This window comes from Ascidiella aspersa, chromosome 5, assembly GCF_963924565.1.
Source record: "Ascidiella aspersa chromosome 5, kaAscAspe10.2, whole genome shotgun sequence".
NCBI classification, from domain to species: domain Eukaryota; kingdom Metazoa; phylum Chordata; class Ascidiacea; order Phlebobranchia; family Ascidiidae; genus Ascidiella; species Ascidiella aspersa.
Window position 1 is genome coordinate 3,236,118 of NC_139451.1, and position 19,788 is coordinate 3,255,905.

The 19,788-nt window shown below is 35.0% G+C and overlaps 1 protein-coding gene across 1 annotated transcript; it reads left to right on the forward strand.

The window, feature by feature from the left end:
• The first annotated feature begins 669 nt into the window (after positions 1–669).
• Positions 670–9,169, forward strand: LOC146141498 (uncharacterized). The gene is made up of 10 exons (XM_083390149.1): positions 670–679; positions 3,910–4,016; positions 4,236–4,341; positions 4,671–4,790; positions 4,991–5,035; positions 5,687–5,746; positions 8,008–8,195; positions 8,640–8,799; positions 8,884–8,990; positions 9,098–9,169. The coding sequence occupies exons 2-10, from the start codon at positions 3,927–3,929 to the stop codon at positions 9,167–9,169; spliced, it is 948 nt and encodes a 315-aa protein (XP_083246275.1). The 5' UTR covers positions 670–679; positions 3,910–3,926.
• The last annotated feature ends 10,619 nt before the right edge of the window (positions 9,170–19,788 follow it).

Here is a 19,788-nt window from a genome sequence, read left to right on the forward strand (position 1 = left end):
GTATGTTTAGAAGACGTTGGCTCTAAAAGGTAAGGTGTAACGTTAAACCAACGTTGTTAAATAACACTGTCACAACGTTTATAAAGTACGTTTAAAAACGTTGGACAAGGTAAGGTATAACATTAAACATAGCCTACATGGTAAGAATACTTAGCTGTAATAACCTAAAAACAACTCTATCGAAAAGTTTGTAAAGTACGTTTGTAAAACGTTGGTTCCAAAAGGTAAGTTGTAACGTTAAGCAAACATTGCAAAAATACTTATGTGACACATAAACTGTGTGGACCTAAAAGTAACACTGAGCAACGGCAAAGTTTGTAGAATACGTTTAAAATTTGATTCTAAAAGATAGTATATATCGTTCAGTTCACTTTCCTGGTAAAAATAACACAATAAATACAGTATATGGATTTATAAGTTAGTTTTACCCTGAATCCAAAACATATTAGATTTAGTAACATAAACATTAAATCTGAATTGAAGAAATTTTATAAATTAGAATTTTGCTTTAATAAAATTTATTTAGAAAGGAATACGGAATTGGCAATTAATATGAACCACAATTGTTTGGTTTTCAACCTTACAAAAATATTTGTAACGTTGCGCCCTCTAGCTGTAATATTGCCAAAAACTGGACGATGATGATGAATTCCTTTCTCTTCAGCGCGGCTGTCGCATGGTGAGTAGGATTTTCTCGTTGTTGGTTTATAACTTATCCGAAATAATCTTATTAATTGAAACATAAATCTTCTTGTAACTGTTTATGTTAATTAATGCATTAAGTTAAAAAAGGTTTAAAATATGTTTTTGTTGGCTTGAATTTAAACAGTTCTGTTTGCGTTTTAGCTTAGGGTTGGACTTTGCGTTTGGGGTTAAGTGGTATCAGGGACGGTTAATTCAGTTTGCGTTATTCACTAGATTTATTAGCGTTAGTCCAGAATCCTACCACATTTTGTTTCGGGATTTATTTTGCTAACATTTTTTGACTTCACAAAAGAAGTCGCAATTTACATGTTAGGTCAAAATTTAGCTTTCTAAGCTGGGTAAATAGCTTATTGTGTAAAGTTTGGTAAAACACCAACATCCGTTATTTATTTAAAAGCCTTTTAACAAGTTTAAAACGATTTAATATGTCTTTTTGTAATACGCAGTTTATTGTATAGTTACACCCAGACTGACATCTGTACTTTTTTTTAAAGGTGTCTGTTATCAATATTCGAATAAGGCGCTGTTCTAGTATCCTAACACAGCGCACAAACTTGGAATAAGGATGCGGGTTAGTGTTTAGGTTAGGGTGGGTCAAGTATTATTATAAAATATTATAATACTTTACCCACCCTTACACCGACCCTAACTGACACCCTAGGGCAGTGGTTCTTAACCTTTGGTAACTTGTCGAACACCTATGTTATTGTGCAAGCGTTCGTAGAACCCCTAATTTTTGCACAGTATTCGTTTCTTCCTCCTAGCAGCTGAAACTGAGTAGAATCAAATTATAAACTCGCATTTAGGTTAAATTGCCCAAACTTACCACAAGGGTTTGATCGAACCTTGGTTAAGAACCACTGACCTAGGGCCTAGTCCAAATATTGTGCATTGCTCTTTTAATTGTGGTAGGATTCTAGAACAGCGGCTTAGAATAATCTTAAGCAATGAACATCCATGAATATCTTTAATATTTTTTTTTAGAATTTTGCATAGTTTTGTTGTTTATAATTTCTGTAAAATAGCATGGATCGAACTGCCTACAGGCGTCACTGGATGAGAGCAAAAAGATCTTGAAATTCAACCCATTTTTCAAAAAGTGTCCTTTACTCAGTATAGTTTTATCTCCCAATAAAAGGCATTGTACTTCTAATGTAGTTGATTCGACAAGTTTAGATTCTAAATTCAATACTTCAAGATGTGCTACAACCTTGCTGAATTCCAATACTGAAGCATTAGACAATCAGTCACTTTTATGGTCACCAGAATACAAAACAAGGGAATTATCTGATACTTCCGCATCTTCTGATGCAGAGAATAATGACTGTAATGTAACATGTGATTTGATTGACTGGGTTAATAAATTTCAAGTAAAGCAAAATGCGGTAGATTCTCTCTTAAAACTGTTGTCAAAGCATGGCCTAGAAAAACTGCCACAGACTTGTCGGACCCTGATGACTACACCAAAAGAGATAAATGTTGTGCGTAGGTCTGGAATGGAATACTTTTATTTTGGACTGGATTTTCAATTAACAGAAGTGATTTAAGCAGCATGTTGATTTACAATCGAGTTGCCTGAATGTAGTTGAACTGTCTTTAAACATAGAAGGGTTACCTATTGTTAAAAGATGGGTTATCTATTTTTAAAACAAGTGTTTCTGGCCAATACTTTGTTCGATTGTAAATATAGGTAAAGCAACCGTTTTTCCAATTGCTATTGCCTATGGTTCTTCTAAACCTACTAATCTGGACTTTTTATTGGAAACTATAGATGATTTAAAATTACTCATTACAAATGGTATCACTGTTAATAAGTGTCATATTGGGGTAGTTTTGCACAGTGTCGTATGTGATGCACCAGCACGCTGTATGGTTAAATGTACGAAAAGTTTTTCTGGTTATTATGGTTGTCACTTTGCACACAAGCTTTTAGTTAATTTTGTTTCGAAATGTTCTTCAATTTATGGTGATGAATTCTATGTATACAATGTACATAGTTTGACCCACTTGGCAGTGGAAGCCAGGAACTTTAAATCTTTGGAAATGTGCAGTGCTTTTAAATTTGAAAATTATATGCAGAAGCTAAAAAAGTTGATTCGTTCAGGAAAGAGTCCACTTATTCAAGTCATAAAACGAATGAAAGAAGAAAAAATCTTTACTATTCCTAACGTTTCCAAGTTAAACTGTTTGTCTCAGTTTTATCCTGACAATACATTTATTATAATCACTAGTTCAAATAACCGTTGTGTTGAAATAATCGATATATATAATTCTGATAAAGTTCAAAATTATAAGTGCAGGGTGTATACTAATTTGCAGTCAATCTTCACTTATCCGTGTGACTCTTCTGTGATAGGTGCTTACTGTGGTTATTTTTGTAACACTTATATTGAATATTTTCCTTCAGATGTCTTAAAGTGCAAAGCTATTTGTTTTAAGAACAACAAAAAACTATATTTTTTAGCCATACTTCATGACAAAGCTTAGATAAACCATTCTATTTTTGTGACAAAAGCATATTGTTCTCAAACTTTACACAATGTAGCATGATAATAAATTGCAAAGCCAAAAAGGTTGAGTAGATCGACATCATCAGAGAACTTTGGGTTTGCAAAAATCAACCTTATGATCGGAATGTTGCAGAAGATGGCTGTAGACCTCTGATTTCTTATTGGCTCTGTGTTCTTTGACCCTTGTCAATTGCTTCTCAGTCACATTAACTGAAGATGATACAAGCTTGTATCGAAACGTCTTAATAATCAATAAGATCGCGATCAACTTTTACCTTTTTGGCTATGCAATTTATTATCAAGCTACATTACAGATCTGAGCATAGTGTACCCATTTACACAATGTGTCATGAAACTTTCAATAACTTTATAAAATAATGTTTTACAATTAGATATTCAAGCATGCTATGCCTAAATATACACTACAGGTTAACTGCCAATATTATAGTAATTAACTTCTTGCGTATAATATTAAAATTTATAATTGTATTTTTATTGTTATGTTATGTTGTTAATGTTAGTCTGCTGTAAGTTGTGAGGATCACTTGTGTAATCATTCAAGCCCTAATAACAAAACTGTACGTTCCTTAAATATCAGTGCTTGTGTTTTAGTATACCTATAAATCAATAACATTATAATTAAACCTTGAATTAATCTTACTCACATTAATGTGCAACCTTTAATCAATACCAGGTAAAATTAACTTGAAAATGGAGCTGCCCTTTTCGGTTGTAGAGTTTATTGAAGAAGGAAGCGTAGACATTGTGCCATCAACTTGGATTGTGCAAAGAAATGAGCAGGTTTTTTTCTGTTTTAAGTTTTACTTAGATAACTGTTAAATCACATACACATTCAAAGGTGAAATGTAGGTAAATTTTTTGGTAGTTGACGGAGATGTTGCATGATTTTGACACCATAAGATTTGTGTAGAATAATTTATATACTTTTTAGTACAGTTTTACACCTAAATATCTATTTTAGCTAATATTAGCGGATTTTAAATTATGCAAACATTTTAGTTTAAATCCTACTGGCCAAACAGCTCTCCTAGGCAAAAAGCAAAACGATTGGAAACACCAGACCCTAATTGGAAGTTGTTCAATGTTCGAATTTTTAAGTTTGCAGGTAAATTATTAGTTTGTATGTTTGATGTATCATTGATGCCTGACCGTGGTGTGAAAGTTATTATTTCAGCATTTGTTTATTTTAAATACCTGTTTTTATACATGTTGTCAAATAATAATTTTTGCATAATTTCGTTTAGAGTCTTTACCATTATATTTTTCATTGTGATTAGTGGTTTATAAAACTGTGGGTAACTATAGATTCTCAAGTGTGCATTTTAGACCCTTTCTGTAATTTTTGAAACTAGTCCATTTATTTGAAAAGGGTGTACAAGCATTATCATATTGCTGTGTAACCTCAGATTTCAATAATATTACTTTTTTCCACAGATAGCTTTGAAAAAGCTCAAAAATTGTGCACTAAGGCTGTAGAGACGTCAAATTTAGAAAGTGATGATGAAGTCCCAAGTAGGCGTTTAAGAGTACAAAGTCCAATTAGTTTTCTAGAAGGTATTAATAGTTTTGCTTTATGTTTTTGCCTGTGTTGTAACATGAATAAAATCTTTTATCAATAACAAATTTGGTTGAAAATGTTTTGATAAACACTTTGAAAATGTTTTGATAAACACAAAATATTTACATTGTGTTATAGAATTTTAAGGTGTGTTTATATTTATATAAATCCATAATCTTTTGCTTACTTTTTGTAGTGGAATTTGACAAACAAAAAGAAATACCAGAAGATGAAAATAATGGTCAGTAGAAATATAAAATTTAAGTTTTTACAATTTTTTTTAACCATGATAGGTTGACTTTTTTAAGAATTGGGTACCATAAAATAAGATGTATGATAATGAAGGATTGGAACCAATATTCTATGCCAAATCATAGTAGTATTGGTGGTACTTGTCCGATACCAAATTAAAATAGGCATTTAGCGATGCCCCTATGCAGCCATTTAACTTGAATAACTTTGACAGTAAAAAAAACTATTTTTAATTGTGTTGACCATCGGCATTTGCACTCTTATCTTTTATTTTTTCATAACATGGCCAGTGATCATTATTTTTTTTAAGTCTCTACTTGTAAATTTATTTCATAAAAATATGTGGAAACCCCAGAGTAATAATTCAATTTGTAACCAGATCTCAGACCGCTGTACCTTTTATCCAAAATTTTTGCATTGGTATGGCATTGAAATAACACGAATACAACAGATCTGTCTGCTAGAAGTGTTTCTATATCCAAAAACTGTGTGCCAATTTGGCCTTTCACTCCTGCATCAATTTTTCCATGTTGGTTTTCTTGATATTTAAATTAGGTTGAATGTTTTTGCACTCTGGATTAAAAATTTTTCATGTTATTTTCTAATGTTAAATTGCTAATTTAGAGTTATTTTAAATCAGAAATGGATGATAGTTGTGCGTCACAACAAAAGGCAACTACTCAAGAGGAAAGACTAAATGGTAAATTTATTGTTTGTATAACACTTCTATGGTGGCCCATGACTGCCATCCTGTTTTTTTCAATTTAACAAAAAAAAAATAATTTAAAAAAATTAAAAAAAAAATGAAAATAAAAAAATTATTAAAAAAAAAAAATAAAAATAAATAAAAGAAAAAAAAAAAATTATTAAAGAAAAAAAAATTATTGAAAAAAAATAAAAAAAAATTATTAAAAAAAAAAAAAAATTATTGAAAAAAATAAATAATTCAAAAAAAAAAAAAATTATTGAAAATTTCGACGTGGCCCAGGACTGCCATTCCCATATAAAACGCATTACGGTCGGACCATCACTGCCAATCATAGAATACCTTCTATTGTGTGCTGTTAAGTTCCAAACCAGCGCATGGAGGTTTGCCACGAAGTTGGCAGCTCGAAATTCTTTGCGTAATATCTCCGAAAGTAAACAAGATATCGATTAGAAATTTTTACACATTACTCAAAGCAACCTTAGCCAGCAATCAGACTTTAAAAAAAAAAACATAAAAATATTCATATTTATGAATATTAATATTCGGCCCTTAAATTAAAATGTGCCCTAAGTGACTTACATAGGGTGATAGCTACGAGTCTACTCTTCAAAATGAGATACGACTCGACCGCCAATTAAAAGTCGCTATGTCTTTTATTCTTATCGATGGTGATAAGACAATCGGTTACTCGATGCGGTCACAATTTAATGCCACTTCTTTTAACTGTTTTCTCTTAATCTTCATCATTTTAACTCTACTCCTCTAAACGTTGTCTTCTACATATGCCTCTTCATTAAACTGTTGCTCCAACTCTTCCACAAGCTCTTCATCCACCTTTTTTAACAACTCTTCCTTCATATTTCCACAAAGTGTTCCCCCTGCTCTTCCCCCAACTCTTTATCCAACTATTTCTTCAACTCTTTCACCAATCATGACTTCTAATTTTTCTCCAAACTCCAACTCTATGACAAAATTTGAAACTTTCGACGTTTATGAATTTTTGAAGGAATATTAATAACTTATCCCCGAATAATTGGCGGTCGAGTCTTATCTCATTTTGAAGAGTAGACTCGTAGCTATCACCCTATGTAAGTCACTTAGGGCACATTTTAATTTAAGGGCCGAATATTACTGAATATTAATATTCATAAATATGAATATTTTTATGTTTTTTTTTTTTAAAAAGTCTGATTGCTGGCTAAGTTAGGTTGCTTTGAGTAATGTGTAAAAATTTCTAATCGATATCTTGTTTACTCTGCCAACTTCCCTTTGGTGAATCCCACCAGAAGGCCTAAAAGACTAAGTGGCAAACCTCCCTGCTGGCTTGGAACTTAAAAGCACACAACGATTGGCAGTGATGGTCCGACCGTAATGCGTTTTATATGGGAATGGCAGTCCTGGGCCACGTCGAAATTTTCAATAATTTTTTTTTTTTTGTATTTTTTAATAATTTTTTATTTTTTATTTTTTTTTTTTAATAATTTTTTTATTTTTTTTTATTTTCATTTTTTTATTAAATTTTTTTTTTTTTTTTTTTAAATTATTATTATTTTTTTGTTAAATTGAAAAAAAAACAGGATGGCAGTCATGGGCCACCATACACTTCTAAGGAAAATGTAATTTTTTATACAGCTTAGTGCAGTGGTTACAAACCTTTTTCTCCTGTGCACCATTTTAGTCGATATTCAAATATAATTCCCCCTTCCAAATTAAGTTTGCTAAAATATTGTTTACATTAATATTTTAATGTAATTCTTAAAACAGAAATTAAACTCTTGATTATATCTCTAGATATGACGTCACAAATCATCAAGTGACCTAGACTTGCAAATTAATAATTCGTAAACAAGTGCAAAGCTTTATCTTTTTTCTTTTCTCGAAATTTCTTTGAGTATCCACTTTAAATCAATTATACAAGAACTTTCATTTTTTTAGCTAATATATAGCGAATGCAGCAATAACACATAACACAAATTCCCCCCTAGTGATTCAGTCCATTGTTGCAAATTGCAGTTATATATTAAGCTGTAAGTGCTTAGATACACACCTTAAAATGTAATTCTGTTACTATTTCCTTGACAAAAACATAGAAATTGGGAAGAATTACTAAGCGCGTCCATGCCACCCAACAACTTAAGAAATGGTCTTCTTTTAAATTTCTGTAAACTTATATTCTTTTATGGGATGAACCCTTTTCAAGTTGTCATTCTAGAAAAAAATATATGTTGGGTAACTGTTTTCTCCTTTTACAGTCAAAATTGATCTTCTTCTGGAAATGCAAAAAGAACTGGACAAGCAAGTTAGAAGAGCTTTAGTAAATATTCCCAAAACAGACCAACCTCTAGAATTTGATTTACTTGAAGAGCCGATGGATAGCATGTCACAATTGAATCAATTAGAAGAAAGTATAAAAGAAAACAAAACTCTTCGTCAAAACATGGTGAGCACAGGGTGTTATCAGCAGTTTAAAAATTATAATACTATATAAATTACACCGAAAGCTTTTGCAGATTACAGAATTGGTCGATCAATGATGCAAGCAAGGCAGGCTAGAGAAACAACTAGCCGGCAGTGAGGTTCGAACTCACGACCTCCGGCCATACCAGGACCGCTCTAATAGCAACTGAGCTTCACAGGCTTAAAAGGGAGCGAGTTCGAACCTCACGACAGGCTAATTTTTTTCTAGCTTGTTTTGCTTGCATCATTGATCGACAGATTCCGTTAGTCTGCGATGACTTTCGGTGTACTAGTACGTAAGCCGTAATCGTTGGTCAAAGATATCTTTCATAAGGGCTAAATCACAGTAGTTACACACATAAATGTGTGTGTAAACCAACTTAAATTGATCCATAGTAAAAGTACGTTTTTATTTTGATGTTTGCAGGTAAGGTTTTTAACAGGAATCGGTGGAGGAACATTAGGCGACACCGTGCGAAGAATAATGAAATCTATTGGCACAGCTGGACTTTGGTCAAATTTTAGCTACAGGGGAAGAAAGGGGAAGACAGCACTCTGTCAGTATACATTGTGCAAAGTTATTTTAAGTAGGTTTTTGTTAATACTTTTTACCTACAAAGTTAAAGCTTGTGTGGTAATTTTGGTGATTAAAAAGAACCTTGTTGTTTTAGGAGGCTGTCATGCTCAGAACAAGGCAAATACTGTAATGGCCATTGAAAAGGAAGTGCAAGAATTTTTAAAGCATGCGCCATACAAGCCTGGCGGATCCTGTTACAAGGTTAAACATTTTAATTTTAGAAGTCCGACTGTTAAAATTTATTTTTTTCAAATTTGATACTGTTAGTTGTAATACAGTTTTAAATATACTATTGCTTGATTTTGCAGAAAACTAAGTCTGCTTCGTCATCCAACAGTTCGTTTGAAACGGAAACATTTCTCTCATCCTCTTCGGATTAGGGTATGTATAATCGCTGCGTATAATTTGCATTACCTTGGACTATAGTTTTGTTGAATATTGAATACGTGACTTCAAACGGTGCTGCCTATACTGTATAGCAGTGGTTCCCAAACTGTGGTACGCGAGAGGCTTTTAGGTGGTACGCGACTAACTTCAGCATACGTATAAATTTGCGAAAACTTTCAACTTTTAAAACTTTAAGATTGGGTAATTTGTAATGTTGCGTTTTGGTTACCTTTAATTTGAGGTTTTACACGTTTATGACGTAACACTTATCTTGTTCAAGATAATAAAACCCTAATTGTTAGCTGGTTTAGTATGCATGAACTGATAGCAGCAGTATAGTATTGTCGCTCGTATGCATTGACCAGCTGTTTAATTTATGGCTTTTATGTCTATCTGGAATGACGTTTGTTAAACTTTAATACAGCTACATGCTAATTTTCTTATCTATATGCTAAAATAGTTATAGTTTGAAATATTCTAGTCGGATGTTACTTAGGTGGTACATGGACACTGTACAAAAGCTCAAAATGGTACGCGAGAAAAAAAGTTTGGGAATCACTGCTGTATAGGATGCCCAAAATAATGTGTTTTGTTTAGCTGTAATATGCTGTGAAATTAATGGTGCTGCTTTAGTTATATTCAAATAACATTTGATTGTTAACTATATTTATGTTTTTTTCATACAGACCTTCTTCGAAAGTGAAGCAGATTTCATTTTATGATTAATGTGCATTTGTTGATTGAAATAAAAAGAAGTTGGAACAAATCCAAAATTTTGTTTTGTAGTCGCCTTTTTTAACAGCGTCGGCAACTTAACTAGAGACAATTTTGAGGCTTCTTGATTCACCCAAGGAAAGTTTATGACGGACTGTAGTAGCAGACACCCGTTTGCTTTTCCAATAGGCAACATAAGAAATCAACGTTCAACGAACCTTCTTTTCAAATGTTACTTCTAAACGTTTATACAACCTATATTCGTTACGTTTGAAACTACGTATTAAAGTCGTAACTGGTTGTTCACAAAATCACGTCCGTACAACCTTTTAGCAAAACGTTTAGGTAGCATAAGAAATCAACGTTTATACAACCTAAATTTCTAACGTTTGAATCTACGTTTTGAAGTCGTAGCTGGTTGTTCACAAAATCACGTCCGTACAACCTTTTAGCAAAACGTTTTGGTAGCATAAGAAATCAACGTTTATACAACCTAAATTTATAACGTTTGAATCTACGTTTTAAAGTCGTAGCTGGTTGTTCACAAAATCACGTCCGTACAACCTTTTAGCAAATGTTTAGGTAGCATTAGAAAGCAACGTTTATACAACCTAAATTTATAACGTTTGAATCTACGTTTTAAAGTCGTAGCTGGTTGTTCACAAAATCACGTCCGCACAACCTTATCTTTAAACGTTTAGGCAACATAGAAGTCCAACGTTCAACGAACCTACTTTTCAAATGTTACATCTGAACGTTTATACAACGTGTATTTCTAACGTTTTAATCTACGTTTTAAAGTCGTAGCTGGTTGTTCACAAAATCACGTCCGCACAACCTCATCTTTGAACGTTTTTGGTAGTTAGAAAAGTCTTAAAAAAAACGTTTAATAAACGTAATTTTGTTTGCTGGGAAACTGGGGTCCATGGACCCCTTGGGGTTCCGTGAACTAGTTTTAGGGGGTCCACGAAGGTCTAATTGAAATATTATTGTTTATTTATGAAGTAATCAATTTATTAAAGAAATCAATTTAATTAAAAATAAAACGGTTTTCCACTGAATGTATTTAGACTCCATTTCACTTTCACAATTTTGGACCAAAATCAGCAAATTTATGAAGTCCATTTTTACTGTGACGTCATTTTATAATTTTTTTTTGCCTACAGTGGTTCACGCGAAATGAAAGAAAATTTTAGGGGTCCGCGGTAAAAAAAGTCTAAGAACCCCTGCAATAACTTAAAGCGCCACATATGGCAAGAAAATAGTTTAAGTGCAAAACTTAATATAAATAACCTAATTTTACTAAATATGCTTGATAAAAACATTTTATTTCAACCCAAATCATTTGGCCAAAACACTAAGGCCTACGTCAATTTAGGTTATTTTTATTTTTTAGTGCAAATGGCTTTACTTGGACTTGGAGGTAGTTTATGCAGAGACTTGACTTGGATTGTTGGTAAATGTCTTGGCTTGCAACTTGTTTACAACACTGCAAATTATTGTTTATAATCGGGGATGCGGACTCGAGTAAGGCCAAGTAAAGCTACTTGAGTCCCGAGTCCGACGTGCACATGCGCAGTACTAAATTTCGAAACTGATAGTGCCGCTGTGGGGCACGGGGTTAGTAGTTGAAGCTTCTGACTTCAGTTTTAAGTTGACTTGAAAGTTGCGTCCGTATAACTCGTTAGCCAACCACAATGCTTCTAGTGATTAATAACTGTATTATTTGATAAGCGAACACCCAGTTTAAACTATAGTCAGCGGACAATTTAGCATATAGGAGATGCTACTTGCAAATGTCAAAGTTGCGAACAGACAAGAAGTTAGTTTACAAGCGGATAGCGGCGGTCTTAAATAGCTACAGACAATCCAACTGCTGACTGCAGAAACAGGCCATTTTGATTTAGCATTTAGCACTTTGGTGCGAACAGCGTTGCTTCGCATAGACAATTATCTCTGACATGCAAATACATCATAAAAGTTACTGTAAACACAATAGCTCTTAGTCGGTAAATTCATGCACTCACCGCTATCTGTAAATTGTAAAGGTGGAATAGTATATGTGGTTGAATATTTTTTCACAATGTATTGTGAGTAAATAAATTATATGAAACCACCCCTATAGGTGGATTGCTGTATATCCACCTTATTTAAGTGACGCAAATTGGCAGAATGCAGGCTGTAGAGCAGGAGTCGGACTCTGGTTGTTTTTAGCCGACTCCACAGCCCTGTTTAGCCTGTATTTTTGACAAACTGTCGCATAGTAGTGCTTTATCACGTAAAAGTAAGAATAAAAGCAGTGAAAACAAGGCCGCGAGCGCAAACCATACAATGCAACTATAATAAAAGGTCTTTTAACGATTTTTTTTAGAATTATTGTAATTTTTCATTAAATTGCAGCCAATAGCCTCAACAATAAGCTAAACGGCGAAGTTCTTGCAGCTTTGATTTCAAATCAATTAGCAAACGTACACGCAATACTTAAAATGCAAACCGGTTTGAATTTGCTGGAGCTACAAAACGTGTGTACGATTGTACTACCAAACTGTAACACCTTGCTAAAATATATTCCTTAGCCTTAGCTAAAGAAACATAAATCATGTTATTCAGATAAAAAGGGTTATAATTACATTCTGGGACCAAAAATTACGACGAATCCAGTTACTTGACGGCCAAACGTCCCTCAAAATACAAACCGGTTTGAAATTGCTGGGGCAGCAAAACTTTCGTACGATTGCACTACTAAACTGTAACCGCCTCAGGCAAACGCGCACAGTCCTATTCTTTGATCGGCAGTCGAGCAAAAGATACTGTTACTTGTCGTTTATCGTCAAACATTTACGTAGAAAAGAGTGCGAACCGGCGTTTAGTGCAGTGGACTAGTTGTGTGTTGCATTTGCTTGACTTGTGGGTTTTAAGCAATGGCCGATTAGCCGGGATTTGACCCGGTCATTTGGAGCAAGATGCTACAGACTCGTTTACGGTTAGTTAAGGTTGCGTATTTTTGCAAAACATTATACTGGCTTTTAATTTTAGACATGTGAATATATGATATGGCTGTCAGTCGTACTACGGTACTACTTAAGACTTAAGTTTATTGGCTTTTAATTTTAAGCAATGTAAATATACGGCTGGCAGAACAGAAGTGTTACTACCTTTGTACACTGGCTTTTAATTCTAAACAATGTGAATGTAACTATGGTACTTAAGTATAGGCCTACTGGCTTTTAATTTTAAGCAATGAGAATATACAGCTGTTACAAATGCTACTACTGGTGTATACCGGCTTTTAATTTTTAACAATGTAAATATACTGTACGGCTGTCACAAATGCTACTTAAGTGTACTGGCTTTTAATTTGAAGCAATGTGAATGTTTTGCTGTAAGAAGTGTTACTATTATACTGGCTTCTAATTTTAGGCAATGTGACTATATGGCTGTCAAAACTGTTACTACCTAAGTATACTGGCTTTTAATTTGAAGCAATGTTAATACATGGCCGTAAGAAGTTCTGCTATTTGTGTATACCGGTTTTAATTTTAAGCAATGTGAATGTATTCATGTCAGACGTGTTACTACTTATGAATACTGACTTCTAATTTTAGCAATGTAAATATAGGGCTGTCAGAAGTAGGCCTAATACTACCGGTACTTAAGTTAACTGGGTTTTAATTTTAAGTAGTACTTGCTTGATGTACAGTAGCTGGAATATAAAAACCAGCTTAGAAATAGAGAAGCTGTTTTATGCGCTAAGAATAACTCTATTCAATTTCATTCTTGAGAAAACGGACTGTTGAAATGTATTAAAGTACTGGTGGTGATTTGCTTGTTTTGCAAAGAGTCGCTTACGTGAAAACAACTAGGCATGCTTAGAGTTTAAGTTCAAAACGCGTGGCTATTTGTTGCACTGTTTTCAGCTACATTATTACAGCATGACCGCTTTGTTGTCTTTAGAGTTATTAGCTGTGGTTTTATTGAAACGAAGCCTGTAGGGATCTGCTGATTAGATGGCTTTATATGTTAGACAAAATGTTATCCCGTACAGTATGGATAAAGCTGTGTAATTTTTTCTTCTTCGCCTTTTTGACATAAGTTCTGCAATGCAAGACAACGAATAGTTTATTAAAATCAAAGAAGGAAAGAGAAATAGAAAAACATTAAACAGAAAGAAACGAACAGAAAACACCCTTGAGAGCAAAAAAGACGGTTTAGTTAGGTTGCAAAATAGTTGGTTTAAGTGTGACTGTCGTATATTTTACCGTTTTTTGTGCGAGAAGAATTAAGTAAGTCTCCGAACAATATTCGTGTCCAAGGCTAGCCTTGTGAATTAACTGAATATTTTTTAAAACTTGTTTGGCGTTTATTTTTTTTTTAAACATCGTTTAGCTTTAAATTGGCCTTGATTGTTACTAGACAGGGTAATCAGAAGCAATGTGCAGTAATTGAATGAAAGCTGAAAAAAAAGACTCGATTAAACACAAAGAAATGTAAAGAATACGACACAATTAACGAAGAACGAAGTTTTGTTAACGGATGCCAACTTACCAAGTCATAAGTAGGTTACAACGAAATACATAGCACGTTGGGCTCATAAAAAACAACGAATTTTATGTACGTTAAACTTAAAAATAAACGGTATAAAAAGGAAATAAAACAAACGGTTTAAGAAGGAAATAAAACAAACGGTTTAAGAAGGAAATAAAACAAACGGTTTAAGAAAGAATAAAACTAGTGAAATTAATTGAGTGCACGGTTTACGTGAAACTCCCATATTTAGTAAACGCTTAAATGGCAACATAAAATACCAAATTCCTTGAGCAACGTTTACCAATGGTAGGGATCAACCAGCAAATTTGGGTAGAAATGCGTGGGACCTTTTGCTAGAGCTTTAGGTTTGGTTAATATTTATGCTGCACTTCAGATATAATTTACGACATTTAATGCAATTCCGCCAGCCATCCAATTTTTATCAGACTTGGCAGATTTCTTAACATAGGTTGCAAAACAAAAGATAGTTTAAATAATGTATATCCATTTGTCGTATCCTAGTTAGATATTAGTTAGCTTTGGCAAATTTTGTTACCAAATAGGGTAATAATATACACCAAATTCCACATAGAAAAAAAATAATAATACAAACATAAATGTAATGTCCAAAAAGTGAAAAAAAAACGGTATCTGGAAATCAGGTGGCAGCGCTGTGTAACGACAAATTGCATTAAAGTCGTGACAAGCTTTCGCACAACTGTGCTTCATCAGGTTAAGTTTTAATAACAAATGTCAAGGTTTTAATACAATTTGTCGTTGAACAGTGCCACCTGATTTCCTGAACTACAATTAGACAAATACGGCAACCTACAAAGAAGGTCAATAGCTTGGTAAGTAATGAAACTTAAGGTTCTATAAATTGTTGTTACTTTGTGTCTATGGCTACTGAAGTGGATGTCCTCATTTTCAAACGACTGTTCAGTCATTTAAAGACACAATTGTAGTTAGAGATTATATAGATCTCCTAGTGTTCTAAATACATCATGCCAAAGTAGATGAGGATAGTCCCTACAAGTTGTAATTTTGTCCTGCTTCAAAAATTAACTCAACTTGTATCCATGGCTAAGCCTATAACCAAATGTAAAACAGAAAATCAGCATTTTGAAATTCGCGCTCTTGGCCGGCAATTTTCCAATTGCAAGTGCGTCTGTTGCTGGCCGGAATGGGTGGATAGTATTGGTAGTGATGTCCAGTAGGCCACTCTGTGAATGGGTAGTAATCGTGTAGGTCAGTGATCGTCTCTGTTGAAGTACTTCGAACATGCCGATATCTGTTCTTGGCCTGATTTTGCTGAAATGATCTTGGGCCGGTTTGACTTTGCAGAAGTTCATCGGACCTAGTTCTGTAGTGCTGAAATGAGCTATGTCTGATTGGCTTTGGTCTGGCTGGCTTGCGTTTTGCTTTGTTTGGGCTTTTGCAAACTGCATCTGGTATGATTGAACTATTTGGAGTGGGCAATGGTCTGGTGGAAAAGGACCCAGACACAGAAGGACTTTGTACAATAGAGCTTGCTCTTTGCTGACTGACTGGAGAGTACCTTCTCGTTTCTTTTTTTAGAATGAACTTTGGTGACGCTGGACTCTTTGCAATTAACCCTGATCTAGGGGGCTTAACTGGAATGGAATCTGTACTTTTTGGACTCTTTTCAATGGACCTTGACACAGCTGGACTTTCTACAATAGAGCTTGCTCTTTGCTGACTGACTGGAAATGACCTTCTTGTTTCTTTCTTTAGAATGGACTTTGGTGAAGTTTGACTCTTTGAAATTAACCCTGATCTAAGAGGCTTAACTGGAATGAACTCTGATTTATTTAGACTCCTTTCATTGGACCTTGACCCAGCTGGACTGCCTGAAATTGGCAATGACTTCGGTGACGGTTGACTCTTTGCAATTAACCCTAGTCTAGGAGGCTTTACTGGAATGGCATTTGTTTTATTTGGATTCTTTTCAATGGACCTTGACACAGCTAAACTTTCTAGGATAGAGCTTGCTCTTTGTTGACTGACTGGAAATGACCTTCTCGTTTCTTTTTTTAAAATGGACTTTGGCGATGTTTTATTTCGACTCTTTTCAATAGATCTTTGCCAAGCTGGACTGCCTGGAATTGACACTGGGTCAGTTGGACTGTCTGAAGTGATCTTTGGCATTGTTTCAATGCCTAAACTGAACCTTGTTTTCTTTTTTGGAGCAGACGTTTTTTGTTTTGGACTCTTTAAAATTGACTTCAGTCGGGTAGGACTTGTTTTAATTGTTGTGTCTTGATTTAAGTTTGGTCCATTTGAAATGACTGGAATAGACACAGATTTAGTTGGACTGTTTGAAGTGAACATTGGCTTGGTTACACTCTTTGGAAAAAAACATTTTGCTGTTGTTAGCAATGGCAGTCCAGTTAGGCTGTCGTCTGGAACATACATCAGGTTAGTTTGTCGTTTTTGAATTGGCACTTGTCCAGTTAGGCTGTCTATGTGGCAAATTGGTTTAGTGTGACTCTTTAATATTGAAATTGAACCATCTGGAATTTCTTGAAGTGATGATGCGTTAGTTGGACAGTCGAAAATTGTCCCTGGTCCACATGAACACTCTAGAACTGACACTGGTTTTGATAGACTTTCGTGGACTGACTTTGGAGGAGTGGGACTTTTTAGGATCGATCTTAGTCGAGGTTTATTTTGACATTCTGGAACTGACACTGGTCCACCTGGACTTTGTTGAAATGACACTGGTCTTTCTGGGCTGTCCTTAATCAACAATGGCTTGATTGGACTATCATAAATCGGGTCAAGCTCGGTAGGACTTTCTTGTAATGACACTGGTCTTTCTGGACTGTCTTCAAAGGACTTTAAACCATGTGGACTTGGACTGTTATAGATTGACACTGGCTTACTCGGACTATCTGAATCCTTGACCATCTCAGTTGAACTTTCTTCAAATGACACTGGTCCGCCGGGACTGTCTACAAAGGACTTTGAACCATTTGGACTGTCCTGAATCAAAACTGGCTTAATTGGATCACAAAGCGGATCATTTTCGGTAGATGTTTCTTTAAATGACACTGGTCCGTCTGGACTGTCAGATTCATTTGGACGGTCTTGAAAGGACATTGGGCTAACTAGACTGTCCTGAATCAACAATGCCTTACTTGAACTATCTGAATCCTTGTACATCTCAGTTGAACTTTCTTGAAATGACACTGGTCCGTCTGGACTGTCAGATTCATTTGGACGGTCTTGAAAGGACATTGGGCTAACTAGACTGTCCTGAATCAACAATGCCTTGCTTGAACTATCTGAATCCTTGTACATCTCAGTTGAACTTTCTTGAAATGACACTGGTCCGTCTGGACTGTCTTGAAGAGACACTGGGCTAATTAAACTCTCTGGAATTGACACAGGTCCAGATGAGCTGCCCTGAATCAGCAATGGCTTACTTGGACTATCTGAAATTGGTCCACGTTCAAGTTCACTGTTTGCGTTTGACATTTGCCTAGTCAGGCTACCCGAGGACAAACTTTTTCCAGTCGGACTGTCTGAAGTGCATTTTTCAGACGGACTGTCTTGAATTGACAATAGCTTACTCGGACTATCTGAATCCTGGACCATCTCAGTTGAACTTTCTTGAAATGACACTAGTCTGTCTGAACTGTCTACAAAGGACTTAGCACCGTTTGGACTTGACGAACTGTCCTGAATCAACACTGGCTTCCTTGGAATATTATGAATCGGTCCACGTTCTTTTTGACTGTTTGAGTTTGACATTTGCTTAGTCAAACTGTCTGAAGATAAACTTTTCCCAGTCGGACTGTCTGAAGTGCATTGTTTCCCGGTTGTAGTTTCCGACACGAGCTCTTGTCTGGTTTCGCTGTCAGGGACAGACCTTGTTTGTGACGTCAGAGGAATGCATACGTCACTAGGGCGGAAGTTTGTGACGAAATGAGCTTCCTCGTCTGCGTTTCTTGTCGATCTTTGAATGCAGCAGTCATAGATTTTCGCATAGCAGTACCTAAGGAAACACACAATAAGACCTAGGGGAAAGCAACAACATCTAAAGCAGAATAATCTATAATACCATATTAAGACCAACGAAATAATAAAGACTATAATATAATACCCATTAATCAATTACGACATAATAAGATCTAAATCGAACTCCGAATAAGACATAAACCCGCCAAATTAAGTACCAAATGGACAAATAGAAAATTACTTAAGGTTGAAATATTTAGGGGAGTACACCGAAAGCCATCGCAAACTCACCGAGTCTGTTGATTCATGGTGCAAGCAGGGCCGACTAGAAAAACAACTAGCCTGCAGTGAGGTTCGAACTCACGACCTCCGATCAAGCCGGGACCGTCGCTCTACCAACTGAGCTATGCAGGCTAAGAAGGGAACGAGTCGAGAAACAACCATACGCCAATGCTTGTTCAATTTGTTAGTACAAGCAACCTCATTGAAGGGGATCCACAGTACCATATCATTTATTCAATGAAACATTCACACATATGTGTGTTAATATCTGAGATCTAGCCCTTCGAAGCTGCAACGACTACGGCTTACGTATAATGATAGTTAAGGGAGTTGATGACATACTTATCGGTGGGGTTTGGGGTTGGTTAAAGTGTTAGTGTTGTTTAGGCCTGATTCTGACCATTTAGGTGTTATTCTGACGGATTTAGGTCTTATTCGATTAATAGGTTGTTAAGACTATTAAGTATTAGTCCTAATTTGGTCTTATTCCTAACTGTGTTTTAATCCGAGTGGTGGTATCGGTAGTCGTCCGATACCAAATTATTACTGGAATTTTGTTTAGCATGGTTTACGACTTAACGCAATGTTTTTTACTTAAAAACAAAATTTTTCAAAAAGTTGACATGGGGTAACTAAACTTTTTTAAAGTTAAGAAAATTTTGGCCTAAGAACAATTACAAAAATGCCTTAAACGTTTTAATTCCATATGTGTTGTTTGTTTTAAAGCATAATAATGACGCCACTTGGTACCGGATTGCAATAGATTTTTAGTGCTGATACAGGGTTACCACTGGGGACAGCCAATAATATCGGATTGGAGCCGATAACCGATGCCCAATGTTTAGCGGCAGTATCGGTGCTGATCCAACCAGTTTAATATAAGAATTTTAGCTATGATTTGCGATCCAACAAAGCGCTTCTACCGCGAAAGGTAAATTCAACAAAACACACTCCGGCAACAACTCAAAAAAAAACAAAGACCCAAAATTGGATTGCCTGACATTTAAAAAAATAAAATTAGGAAAAAACAGTATGCAGGGCTGAGAAACGGGCTGGGCGCGAGCTCTTGGGCCAAGCATTGTTTCCAAAGCCATTTTTATTTTGC

Bases quoted from the DNA above. Each gene is read 5' to 3' on its own strand.
- LOC146141498 (XM_083390149.1), top strand. From the start codon at position 3,927: ATGGAGCTGCCCTTTTCGGTTGTAGAGTTTATTGAAGAAGGAAGCGTA. The intron at 4,342-4,670 runs GTAAATTATTAG...TTTTTTCCACAG, and splicing joins TCGAATTTTTAAGTTTGCAG to ATAGCTTTGAAAAAGCTCAA. The intron at 4,791-4,990 runs GTATTAATAGTT...TACTTTTTGTAG, and splicing joins TCCAATTAGTTTTCTAGAAG to TGGAATTTGACAAACAAAAA.